At 39.0% G+C, this 12,889-nt stretch overlaps 2 protein-coding genes across 2 annotated transcripts in view; both read left to right on the forward strand.

Moving 5' to 3' along the window:
• Positions 1-806: 806 nt before the first annotated feature.
• Positions 807-5,389, forward strand: LOC107699600 (dolichol-phosphate mannosyltransferase subunit 1-like). The gene is made up of 9 exons (XM_016500911.1): positions 807-987; positions 1,165-1,264; positions 1,352-1,385; positions 1,459-1,535; positions 2,230-2,255; positions 2,406-2,501; positions 4,442-4,510; positions 4,621-4,735; positions 4,988-5,389. The coding sequence occupies exons 1-9, from the start codon at positions 857-859 to the stop codon at positions 5,042-5,044; spliced, it is 705 nt and encodes a 234-aa protein (XP_016356397.1). The 5' UTR covers positions 807-856; the 3' UTR covers positions 5,045-5,389.
• A 3,226-nt stretch (positions 5,390-8,615) lies between these two features.
• LOC107699602 (activity-dependent neuroprotector homeobox protein-like) overlaps positions 8,616-12,889 on the forward strand; it is a 17,611-nt gene continuing 13,337 nt past the window's right edge. Inside the window, 3 exon segments of the mRNA XM_016500912.1 lie at positions 8,616-8,642; positions 8,680-9,110; positions 10,625-10,740. Of these exon segments, the coding sequence (XP_016356398.1) occupies positions 9,092-9,110; positions 10,625-10,740 (135 nt within the window). The 5' untranslated portion in view covers positions 8,616-8,642; positions 8,680-9,091.

Consider the following 12,889-nt stretch of genomic DNA (forward strand, 5'->3'; position numbering starts at 1 on the left):
ACACTGTGATATTATATTAATTGTCTTTATACATATGCAGAAGTGCTGTCCATAGTATTTTATTGGATTATACTAAGTGAACTGGTCTTTTGTTTTTGTGTTAATACATGTAAACGTGTATGAAATGAAACTGTTAAAGATCAAAAAAGTTGACTCACCTGAGATCCGTCATGCTGCGTCAATGAAATGGTTGCTATTCACATTCACTGAAAAACATTAAGAAATAATGTATAAAAAAAGATAACTGCTGTTTACAAGAATACCATTTTCACAAGCGTAATTTCAGTATGTAATAACAGCAGTGAAATCACTCGTAACGTGGCATCATTTTCATCAATCTTTCAAAAGCAAACATATTTTTTGATGTAATATAGTTTCAGATGCCTTGCTGGACCTATTAAATCAACAATACAATCTGAGTATTTCATGGGGAAACCTTTTATTTCAATGTAAATGGCATGCCAGTGCAATAAATAAAAATGTTCATCGTTATAATTGCCGCAACCTGCAAATAAATTATTTTTCCATTATTATTATTATTTTTACGGGGTGTGCCCATAATAGGGTTAATTACTATTGTAATGTTGGAGTCTCAAGACTTTATCCCAATGTGCAGTGTATCTAACATGCAACTTTCCTGTAAATTGAAGCGATTAAACCTAGGGTTTTGTGACTAAATTGTATTGTACGGACACATTGCGCTGTTATTGTACAACTGTCCAAAACAATTGTTGGATGATCTCAGTATTTGAACTGGTGAAATATATGCTCCGGAACCAAACGATGGAGCTGGTGATTTCTACGGACAACGTACCTGATGTAAACATCCGGTGTTTATTACGTCGGAGACGCCGACATGGCGAGCAGGAGAGGTAATGCGAAGACCGGGGAGCAGGCTGACAAATATTCTGTTCTGCTGCCAACCTACAACGAGAGAGAAAACCTCCCATTGATTGTGTGGTTGCTGGTGAAGTACTTTGGAGAGAGGCATGTGTGTTGTTATTTAAAGTCGATGGGTGAGAATCGGAATACAACCAATTGTCAGACTGTAGAGTCCTAATGATGAGCTGTCAGTGACTAAGATGAAGAGTCGCTAAGCTGAACGTAGATATTTCGTTGATTTTTAAAAAGCGTTCTTATTCAGTTGGCCGTGTTTTAATGCAGTGGATACAACTACGAGATCATAGTGATTGATGATGGCAGTCCAGACGGAACGCTGCAGATCGCCGAGCAGCTGCAGAAGATCTACGGCGCTGACAAGATTGTGAGTTGTGCATTATGATACACACCACATGACTGACAGCTTGTCGAAAGAAATCATGAAAATCTAGCATCTCCCTTCTTTTTTTAGCTCCTGAGACCGCGAGCAAAAAAACTGGGATTAGGTAAATTGGCTCATATTTACGAATACTTCTGATAGCTATAGAAATAGCGTGACTGAGCTTCATGTCATTTCAGGAACGGCTTACATCCACGGCATTAAACACGCGTCAGGAAACTTCATTATCAGTATGGATGCAGATCTCTCGCATCATGCAAGTACTCTTCCATTGTATACTGTTTTGTACCTCCTTGAGTAAATCCTGATATTCATGGTGCCCACGGCCGTGGAAATACTGAGATAGTTTCATATATTTCTCTTGGATGGAGTACAACATGCCAACAAGCCTTATTGATATTGAGAATCATTATTTTGAGTCGTTCTTTTCAGTGAATTTATCTAATGAATCTTGCTTTGGTAAACCATAATTATTGAGATAAAAAAAAGTCCTAATTATATGAATTCAAAATTGTGAGAAGCTGTCATAATTATGAGAAAAAAGCCTTGATTATGAGATACTAAGTCATTATGAGATCAAAAGTCATAAAAGCCATAATTATGACAAAATTTAGACTTTTATCTCATAATTAAATTTTCTTTCGTCATTTAGTAGCTCCTAATCAGGTAATTTTTTATGTCATAATTTTTTTTTTTTTTTGGCCTTCCATAGAATCAAAGCAGTTCTGAAAATTAGTCTTAACGACTCCTTAGAGAAATAGTAAATTCATTTTAGAAACCACTGGAAATGTCATGGAAATCAATTTGTTAAAATGTTGGATAGCTTCAAGCATGTTTACTCAAAAGTATCAGGAATTTAAAATGAATCATTTGTTCCTGCTTTCACCAAGTGTAAAACCTTCAGGAGCATTTGGGTACATTAAGTGTTGTTGTTTTTTTCTTCCTCACAGCCAAAGTTTATCCTACAGTTCATTGAGTAAGTCATTTTCTTTCAATTACCTTATGCCTCTACTGTTAAAATACTTTTTTATCTGCTCATTGTTTTGTGTAGTGTACCTTTACTATAATAGCATTATCATGTGCACTTGTATAGCAGCCACTTTCATGGATTTTTTTATTTGTTCAGAAAACAGAAAGTGGGTGGCTATGACCTGGTGTCTGGCACAAGGTACAGAGGAGACGGTGGTGTTTATGGGTGGGATCTGCGCCGGAAACTTATCAGGTATGTGACCGTAAACTTCAGCTGACTACAGGAACTACGTTTTATAATATCCATCTATATTAGAAATTTGAGACTGTATCTATTACTGCCATATATACATACAGTGGGTATAGAAAAGAATCACCCCCTTTAAAATAAAATTTTGTTGCTTTGCAACTTGAAATGAAGACGGACACAGTTTGTGTTTTATCCAGCTGTATTTACATCCAAGTGAAAGATAAAACACCAACATGTCAGAAAAAAAATAAAGAAACAGAATCACTGAGTTGGAAAAAGGATTACCCCCTTTTGTCAGTATTTTGTTGAACCACCTTTTGCTTTATTTACAGCCTTTATTCTGTTGGGATATGTGTCTGTCTTTACTAACTTTGCACATCTAGACGTTGCGATATTTGCCCACTCTTCTTTGCAGAACTGCTCAAGGTCAGTTCAATTTGAGTGTTTGTAGACTGCAGTCTTCAAGTCATTCCACAGATTTTCAATGGGGTTTATGTCTGGGCTCTGACTAGGCCATGCGAGGACATTCACCTTTTTCTCCTTCATCCACTGTGTGGTCAGCTTTGCTGTGTGCGTTGGGTCACTGTCATGTTGGAAGGTAAACCTTCTTCCCATTGATAACTTACTGGAAGAGGGCAGCAGATTTTCCTCAAGACGGTATTTTGCCCCATTAATTTTTCCTTCTATCCTGACAAGTACTCCAGTCCCTGCTGCAGAGAAACACCCCCATAACAGGATATGACCACCTCCATGCTTTACTGGAGGAATGCTGTTATTTGGACGGTGAGTGACAAGATGCGCATTAAATATCGCATGGGATTTATCGTGCAGCCCTAGTTGAAAGTCTAATGGCTTGGTGTGCCATTGGGTCTGTTTACACCTGGTCACTTCATGCGTTTTTTCTGATCTGATAGCTATCCGATCGTGAAAAGACCAGGAGTAAATGCCCTCCGAAACACATTCGAGACGGATATAAATCCAATCACTCAAACCACTTCAGGAGGTGGTCTGGCCCGCATTCCAGACGAAACTGGACAAGCGTAAATGCATCTGGTTGTTGAAACCACATATGTAAATTTTACTCCTCCCAAAATGTTAAAATAATAAACGTGTGAGAGCGTGTTATAGGCTATATGACATTAGTCAGACTGCGCTAATGCAACATGCACCGCTGCGGACGAGTAGCTGAGTATCTCTTCAGCAAGCCGACGCACAAACTGCCGCGAATGAAACTGAAAGTAATATGCAGACGGTCAACACACAATCATCTTCATTAAAAATAGTAAGACAAACTTATATTTCCAGTGCTGATGCCACGCGTTCTTGATAAAGCCTTTGAATTTTTTTTGTATCCGTCTCCTTACTTGTGCCTGTCCACAACTTTGTCCCGGAGATCTTTTGACAGTGCCTTGCCACCCATAGCTGATTGTTTGCTTCAGTTGCACTACTGAAATGCTCCAGTGATTTCGTTGACGTGAACTCCGTTAAGTTTATATATAGCTCGGGAATTGAAGATCTTATATCCGTTTAGCGACAACACATTTATGTGGCCAAGTGTAAATGGAAATGTTTTAACAAATCCGATAGATATCCGATCAGCGAAAACGCATGAAATGACCAGGTGTAAACAGGCCCATTGAGAAGGTGATTAGCTACACCTGATTGAGTTTACAAGTAATTTTAGGAGGGGGTGATCCTTTTTCCAACTCCATGATACTGTTTTTTTTATTTTTTTTCTGACATGTTGGTGTTATATCTTTCACTTGGGTGTTATAAGGTGCACTGAGTAAAAACAGCTGGATAAAACAAAAACTATGTCAAAATGTGATTATTTTAAAGGGGGTGATTCTTTTCTATAGTCACTGTACATATCACATATCACTTTATGTATAATTGATTTTATGGCACAAGATTAGTTTTTTGGAATGATTGTTTCCTTTTAGTCAAGGTGCAAACTTTATCACACAAGTGCTGCTCAGACCAGGAGCATCTGATCTCACGGGGAGTTTTAGGTAAGGGCATGTTAATAAATCAATCATTGTTCTTTTTTTTTTTTTTAAATATTGTTTTTTTATATTACAATATTGTATTACTGTCTCCTATCATGTGTTCTGCATTTCAGGCTCTATAAGACAGAGGTTCTTGAAAAATTAGTAGAGCAATGTGTGTCAAAAGGCTATGTGTTCCAGATGGAGATGATTGTCCGTGCTAGACAACTGGGCTATACTGTTGGAGAGGTCAGCACGCGTCTCTCATTCCACATTTCTTATAAATCTTGTTATCCTTTAAACAAATAAAATATAGTTTAGATAATGCATTTACATAATAGGACTGTGAATTGTATTACTGTATTATACTGGAACTGTATTACATTTAATACATGCATTCATTTATACATTCATGTTAAGTTTTTTTTAAAATCTATTTAAAGTACCAGGCTGCATTATTTTATGATTATCTGAAAGTGGTCTTGTCTGTCTATTACACAGGTTCCTATTTCATTTGTGGACCGTGTTTATGGGGAGTCCAAATTGGGTGGAAATTAAATCGTCTCCTTCCTGAAAGGATTGCTCACTCTTTTTGCCACTACATGACCTTTGACCTTATTTGGTTATGTTTAGTTTTGTGATATATGTTCAGTACTTATCACTGCAGTGGAACTGAAATTCATGCTTTCCAAGTAACAAGTTCATTATATTTGTCCCATATCAAGCTACAGTACAGTAGTGTTTGGATTGCTTGGATTTACCACTTTCCATCTTCCAATTAGTTTGGTTAATTACTAGACTATATTTTGAAATGTACATTAAAATGTAAAAAAAAAAATCTACGTTTTAATAAAAAGGACCAAAATGAGAAAGATGTTTTTTTTCCTAACACTTACACTCTTCCAAAATGTTTTTTTTGCAGCCATGGCATAGAAGAACCATTATTGGTTCCCCAAAGAACCTTTCGGTGAATAGATCTTTAAAAACACATTTTTTAACCAATAATGCCAATAAAAATAACTTTATTTTTAAGACTGTATGTCATATAAACTGCATTTTCAAGGCTATAATCTTAAAAATAAAGGTTCTTTATTGGCATTGATGGTTCTTTGAAGAACCTTTAACATCTATGGAACCTTTCCATTTCACAAAAAGTTCCTTGTAGCCTTTGGATTTTTAAAATGTTCTTCACACTAAGAAAAATTGGTTGTCTTAAGAAGAACTGTTTCCTGAAAGGTTCTTTGGGCAACCCAAAATGGTTCTTCCATGACAGTAGCTATGTTTCCATCACCCTGTTTTTATGTGCATTTTGAAGTATCGCATCAGAAACGAGTGATGGAAATGCCAAATTTCAGAAAAAAATTCCTTAATTTGCAAAAACCTTTTTACACTCACTTGAGGTGGTTTTTGACTTGTGCAAAAAATAGTTAATGTGAATAATGGGAGATGGAAACACATTTGCCGAATAAATTCTGACATAGCAAACATTAAACCCATGTGACAAAGCGGCTGTTTCCGCTGATGATGTTTTATTTACTGTTGGTTACTAGGTAACCAATACCACCGTCATCCACTCAAACAACTTCATGGAAACGCACCTAATTCACATTTGTTTTTTTTCCCCTTTTTTGTGAACTTCGAAAAGATTTGCTTCATGTTTGGATGGAAACCCAGCTATTGCTGCGAAAAGCCCCTTTTGGAACATTTGTATATTGATCTTTTTTTGAACAGCCTGAGAACCGTTTTTGTACTTTGAGTGTCTATAGAGATTTATGCTTTGAAATAAACATTTAATGCAAATCATGTTTGTTATGCAATGTATTTGGACATTATCATCTGGATGTATGTTATTTGTACAATACTTTGGACTTCCATTAAAACTGGTGGAAGTCGTAGTATGCACTTAATTTCACACATCAGTCAGTGTCAGTGGAAAACAATAGCCTACATCCTAAGAGCTACTGCCATCAATCTCTTGAGTAAGTAAGTGTCTACCCTATCTTGATGACATATCCAAAAAGGGAACATTTTCTTCTCTCTCTGGCTTTAGAGTGTCCAGTCCCAAATGACACCCAAACTAGTGTAATGCAAGGAACTGCTCGGGCGAGTTTGATGCAGCCAACACCAAGGGGGGAATAACTCCAGAGCTCAAGGACCAGAGGGTGGGGGAATCACCATGGCGCACAGTCTGCAACCCCCGCACTTCCCAAGCAGAAGTAGTGCCGGTGAGTTGCGCATGAGCGCGGTACAGCGCCACCACCCGAACTCATGCTGCTCCGATGCTGACTGAGTACTGAGGCACTGTATACATCCGACTCTCTGCGGGGGTAGATACCAGATGCAGAATTGACGCATACGCCTCTATCCAATCAAGTTTCGGCCGATGGCGCCCCCTATGGGTTCATTCAATGTAACTGCACCCATTTACACCAATTTCGGGAGCATTTAATAAAACATTTTATGCGCGCACAGACACACTTGTGCATTTCGGATAAGCTTAGATTGGGGGGTAAATATTAGATTGGTGGTCCTCTGACACCTCTCACCACATAATCCCCCACCCACCGCCTCTCCGTCGGAACAATGCTTTTTTATGCTAATCAAACACACATGTCACTTCCGCCCCTTTTCACACGCCATTTTGGATAGTATAGGTACTGGACCGGGTCGTATTGTTTAAGTGGATGGCGGATTACGTTAATTGCTGTCAATTACATCGCGCGTCTTGTGGACTGTGCATCATCGCAAACGCAACACGCGCTCGGCGGTTCTCACTCCTTTTCCCTCCAGGACCCCCGTAGACCCGTACAGACACTGCTAGATGAGTTGCAGCTTCTCATTCCCGGCAGACAGACAGCTCTGGGTCGGCCCGTGACAGGAGTCGAGCTCCCTCTTTCGGCGTGGTGTGTCAGCCCGGGAAGCGGAGGACGAGGCGCTCGGTTCGAGGGCCGGGAAAGTAACATTACGGGCTGCAGCTCGCGGAAGCGCGGGCCAGGTAAACTCGCTCCCCGTTGTGCGTTTGGGGAACGAAACCGACCGAGTATTGACTAAGAGACCTGCGAACTTACTATTAATAACTGGAGGAAATCTGAAAGGAGTAAACCAGACCCTTAGGTGGAAAACGTTGCTAACTGTATGTGTCATACAGTTGTTGAGCAGTTCTCTCAGGTCGTGAATTAAAAATAAAGTTTTTATTGATGTGTTCTTACCATTGTAACTGTAACTGAAGGTTTGGTAGCAAGCCGGGGGGTTTTATCATTCACACAGACCTTAAATCAGACCGCTCACTCCAGCCCGCTGTTATTTCTCTGTTTGCTTTGACAGTTATGCTAACTAATCACGAAAAACTCGCGCTGCAACGAATCAATCTTTAAAGGGACCGTTCACCAAAGATCAAATTAATTATGTCATCGTTTATTCGCCCGCTCGTTGTTCTAAGCCCGTATGGCTTTCTAATATAAGCTAAGGGAAATGTTAATCAGAATGACAGCCTCAGTCAGTTTTATTGTTAGAAAAAAGATGCACTGAAATTGAATGGTGACTGAGGCTGTCATTCATCTGCTTTTGTGTTTCACAAGTCGTGTATGGAGTAATATTAGGTTGAATTAATTATTTATATTAATTTGTATTTTATTTAATCTTTTTATTTTTTTGGTGAATTGTTCTTTTAAGTAACGAACAAGTGCTGTCAGTTCAGCGCCTACAGTTTTAGTAATAACGAATCAAAGTTGGCTTTTGACATGTCAACAAACCAAACAGACCAGCGTGTGACTGCTATTGGTCTCTAATTGGTCAGTTGTTTTCCCCGTAAGTGTGTTGTCATACTCATGTACTTTCCTTCTTGATATTACTCTATATAGTTTGTAATGATTGTTGGTCTTTGAATGGTAAGTTTGATATTTACCTTAGTATTTACCATCCTGGGTAGTATAGATGTCATTCAGCAAATTGCAGTGCTTGAATTTGACATTTAGACAGCTTATGTTTATCATGCTGTGTGTGTTTAATATATACAATATTCTTTTTTGCAACTGTAGCAGTAGTGGGACTTTGATGAAAAGATGGTGCTGAATGTATTTGACAGCACTGTGTTTTTCTCATTAACACAGGGTCCATGTTTTTGGATATGGACGACCATGAGACAGTTAATTAAGATGTGACAGATATTGTCATTTTCATTCTTACTAGTGGAGATTTGCTTGTGTACATGCGTATGTGTCCAAACCAAGTCATCTGTATGCTAGGAGATTATCAAATAACCTCCACCCAGAGCAGACACTGCAGATATGGCTTTCCACGCACTGACCTCTGCTGCTGCCTCAACAGGAGGCGCCATTCCAGGGCTGTAATGCAAAAGCCTGCACAAAAAAGGGAGCGGAAAAAGAGCAGGCAGAACAGGGAGAGGCTTATATAACATGGAGGAAGAGCTGTCCTCTAGCGCCATCTAGAAAGGATGGGAGAAAGTCAGTGAGGAGATGAGGAACGCCTAACCAAAGAGAGAGAGCTCCTATTCAGTGCCGAAGTGAAACTGCTGCTCTTTGTTCAAGCAGGGTGTACCGTATGATGCTTGTCATTGGTGACGCCAAGAGCTGATGGAGGTTTTCCATGAAGGCAGGTCAGATAGGTACATGACCTTTGACCTTAGTTGAACTTTGACCTCATTTTTGCAGGCTGCTGTGGGATCGGCCTTATTTAGCATTGCAGTTGTGCATGTTTGGCTCTTCATGTACGATATTCATTAGAGCATAGATCTGCAATGCTGTTACTGTAGAATGTTGGCATTTGTGTTTTTCGGTTGTGCGATCGTATTTTGAAATGGTGCCATCCCATAGACATCAAGTACTGAAGTAGTTGTACTTGGTGCTTGGAAAGATTTTGATTTGCTTTGTTATTGCATGTAAAATAGATTAAATGTATTAAAGAAATTAATACTTTTATTCAGCAAAGATGCAGGAAATTGTTAGAGTAAAGATGCACCAGAAGTGACAGTAGATTTCGGTTTCAAATAAATTATGTTCTTTTGAACTTTGTTCATCAACAAATCCTGAAAAATAAAGCATTGCATGAAGCATTTCCACAAAAACATTAAGCAGCATGGCTGTTTTCGACATAATAATAATAATAATAAATGTTATTAAAATATGAATAATAAAAAAAAATTAAGAAATCTTTAAAATGTTAGTAATAAAATGTTAATAATAAAAGCGCCCACCAAATTAGCATATTAAAATAATTTCTGAAGGATCATGTGACAGAAGACTGGATTAATGGTGCTGAAAATTCAGCTTTGCCATCACAGGAATAAATTAATCTGAAAATATATTAAAATAGAAAACTGTTATTCTAAAATGTAATAATATTTCACAATATTACTGTTTTTACTGTATTTTTGATCATATAAATGCAGCCTTGGTGAGCATAAGAGACTTCTTTCAAAAACATTTAAAAAATCTTTCCAACCTCAAACTGTATTTAAATTTAATTAAAGTTAATTGTGATCTCATAATAATAATAAAAAACATTAATGCATTCAGTTCCTTTTTAACAAAACATGTAAAGTTGTGTCAGTTTGTTTGGATCGATTATAGTCTACCAGATATACTCCAGACTGAGGTTGATTTCTTTAATCGTCACCTCATACGTTGACTCTCCTTATTCTAATTAACATTCTTATATGTAGAAGTGCCTTTGATGGTAATTGCATGCCACCATACTAAGGCCACAAATTAGTTTCCTGTTGTGAAACGTCTCTTTGGAATTTAACTCATAAATACATTTGTTGGTTGTGGTTTTTGATGAAGAAATAAAAGTAAAATAAGAAAGCGATATTGTATAGTGTCAAAAGTTGGCTTTTTGCTGTCTGTGTTTAGGATGCAGCTCATTTTCCCAGGTTGTGATGAGAAAGATGCAGTCAGACTCATTTGTTTTGCTTTAGACCTTTTCCTCTCCTAGTGACCGTTTCTCTGACATGAGCTTGTGATTATGATTTGGATTAAGGTGCATTTAAATGGTCAGATTGATAGTGTCACAGTGAGATATACTGATATATTATTCATGAATTGTTCCCTGAAATCATTCAAACAATGCAAAATGTGTATTATTCATTCACGATGGTTATAATGTTGAATTTATTTTCAGGTGGCAGAATGTTTCAACTCCCAGTGAACAACCTCAGCAGTCTAAGGAAAGCGAGGAAGAATGTGAAAAAAGTGCTGGGTGACATTGGCTTAGAGTTTTGCAGGGAGCACATTGATGTAAGTAAATTTCTCTCTATTGTCTCCATAGGCAAGGAAGTACATGCTCAACATCATGGACCATCTGACTCACCTTAAAGGGATAGTTCACCCAAAAATGAAAATTACTCCATGATTTACTCACCCTCAAGCCATCCTAGCTGTATACATACCTGCAAACTAGTCGCTTTTCAGCGAAATTCGCCGTTTTGTATCAAAATATGTCATTTTTGTGAATCGTCTAGATCCGAAGACTTGAGGGGGGGGGTCTGGGCGGAGAGAGGGATTGCAAGCTAGTAGACAGGAGTGTGTTCGACCAAAGTCCCTTTCTCGGTTCGACTTGAAGCAGCAATGCGCAGACCGATCGCTGTATGACATCAAAGCACCGCGAGAGCTACAGTGAGCAGATGGCTCCGCATGCTTTCGAATCGCTCTCGCGGTACTTTGATGTTCGGTCGGTCTGCGCGCTGCTGCTTCAAATCGAACACACCTCATCTCACAGCCGGTCCGTTTCGACGGCACACTTATGCTCACATCCGCATGTAAACCATAGACTGTATAAAAACATGGACGTAGTGTCCGTGACATCACCCGTAGATTTCCGAAGAGCGTTTTTGAAGCTCAAAGTGGGCGGAGCTGGCCGTCGCCATCTTGGCAGCGGGTCACTCCCGGATAATCGAAAATGGGCAAAGAGGCGGGAACAGGTTGCTGAAACCACGCCCACCTAGCTTGACGGTGGTGACAGCAGCGGCAATCCACCTGTCACTCAAGTGGCCACGCCCTTAATTATGCAGAACTTTAAGTCTTAATATAATTTAAACGGATGAGTTAAAAAAATTCACCCCCTCACAGTTGTCATGAAAAGCAAAATTAGCTATATAGACCAAAATAATTTTTTGAACCAGGCTGTAAACATGTTTTTTTCTGCTGTAAAGTTGGGCATTTTAACATGGGGAGTCTATGATATTGACTCCCTTTTGCAGCCAGCCTCTAGCGGCCAGTCAATGAATTACAGTTTGTCACTTCCTTGTTGGCTTCACAAGAGAGAGTGGGATGTTGCCGCTTGATTGTAAACATGTCGTCGGCGTGGAAGTTCTTCATTGTGAGTTAAACAGACACAAAGTTCGCAATTTGTAATACAATATTTAGGGATGCACCGATACTGGTATCGGTGTCGGGCCCGATACTGAGCTCCTGTACTCGTACTCGTTAAAATGCCCTTACCAAATGCCGATACTACACAGCATGTGATAAGTGCCATATTCAGACAAAGAAACACCAACAACAGGCAGCAGAATGGAGTTATTAGAGATTAAGGATGTCTACGAAGTATATGTATGCAATGAATATAATGTTAAACATTCAGTATTGACTGTATAGCTGATGTGCGCGAGCTGATGAGCAAAGTACGCTGATTGGATTGAGCGCGCGGCGGCGCAGATGCGCGAGCTTGTCGAGTGAATATACCTTTCTCACAGACATCACTGGAAAGTTTGTAGTTCGGTCGGATACGTCAAAAACAAGTAAGTAAAACAATGCACACGTTACTTAACGGTAGGGAGAGAGAGAGAGAGAGAGCGCAATTCTGTTGTGTGATCTTTGATGTTCACTCAGTTAGCACATGCATCATTTAGATTAAAACTTAATCGTAAAAATAAGACAATTTATTGGGGCATTCACTATAAACTAGTGCTGTGTTCAAAATATCGACACGACGATGTATCGTCACAGAGATTTGACGATACGAGTATCGATACAGCTGGCCCTGTATCGATATTGTGGCACGTGTGCAGCAGTGGACCGCGCTTAATTTGTTTACAATTTTACAACGTTTAAAATTGAGCAGAAAAGTGCGAGGTATCTAAAAAAGAATGAATAGATGAGGTGAAATTAAGCGCAGTCATGTTTCGTATCGTGGCATCTGTATCGTGATAAGTATCGTATCGTGACTTTGCTGGTGATACACAGCCCTACTATAAACATTTATTTTTAACCTTAGGCATACACGACTTTCTGGCGAATACAGTGGACTACTAGCAAAACTGGTACAAACTTGGGACCAAAAATTATTCAGACCGAGTCTAGGAAAAAAAAAAATGAAATTCAGGTTTGCATGAACCTGGTTGACAGCATGCCCAGGAGACTACAGGCTGTCATTAAGGCTAAGGGT

Source organism: Sinocyclocheilus anshuiensis, unplaced genomic scaffold (assembly GCF_001515605.1).
Source record: "Sinocyclocheilus anshuiensis isolate Anshui unplaced genomic scaffold, SAMN03320099.WGS_v1.1 scaffold879, whole genome shotgun sequence".
Lineage (NCBI taxonomy): Eukaryota > Metazoa > Chordata > Actinopteri > Cypriniformes > Cyprinidae > Sinocyclocheilus > Sinocyclocheilus anshuiensis.

Bases quoted from the DNA above. Each gene is read 5' to 3' on its own strand.
- LOC107699600 (XM_016500911.1), top strand. From the start codon at position 857: ATGGCGAGCAGGAGAGGTAATGCGAAGACCGGGGAGCAGGCTGACAAA. The intron at 1,265-1,351 runs GTGAGTTGTGCA...TTCTTTTTTTAG, and splicing joins TCTACGGCGCTGACAAGATT to CTCCTGAGACCGCGAGCAAA. The intron at 4,511-4,620 runs GTAAGGGCATGT...TCTGCATTTCAG, and splicing joins GATCTCACGGGGAGTTTTAG to GCTCTATAAGACAGAGGTTC.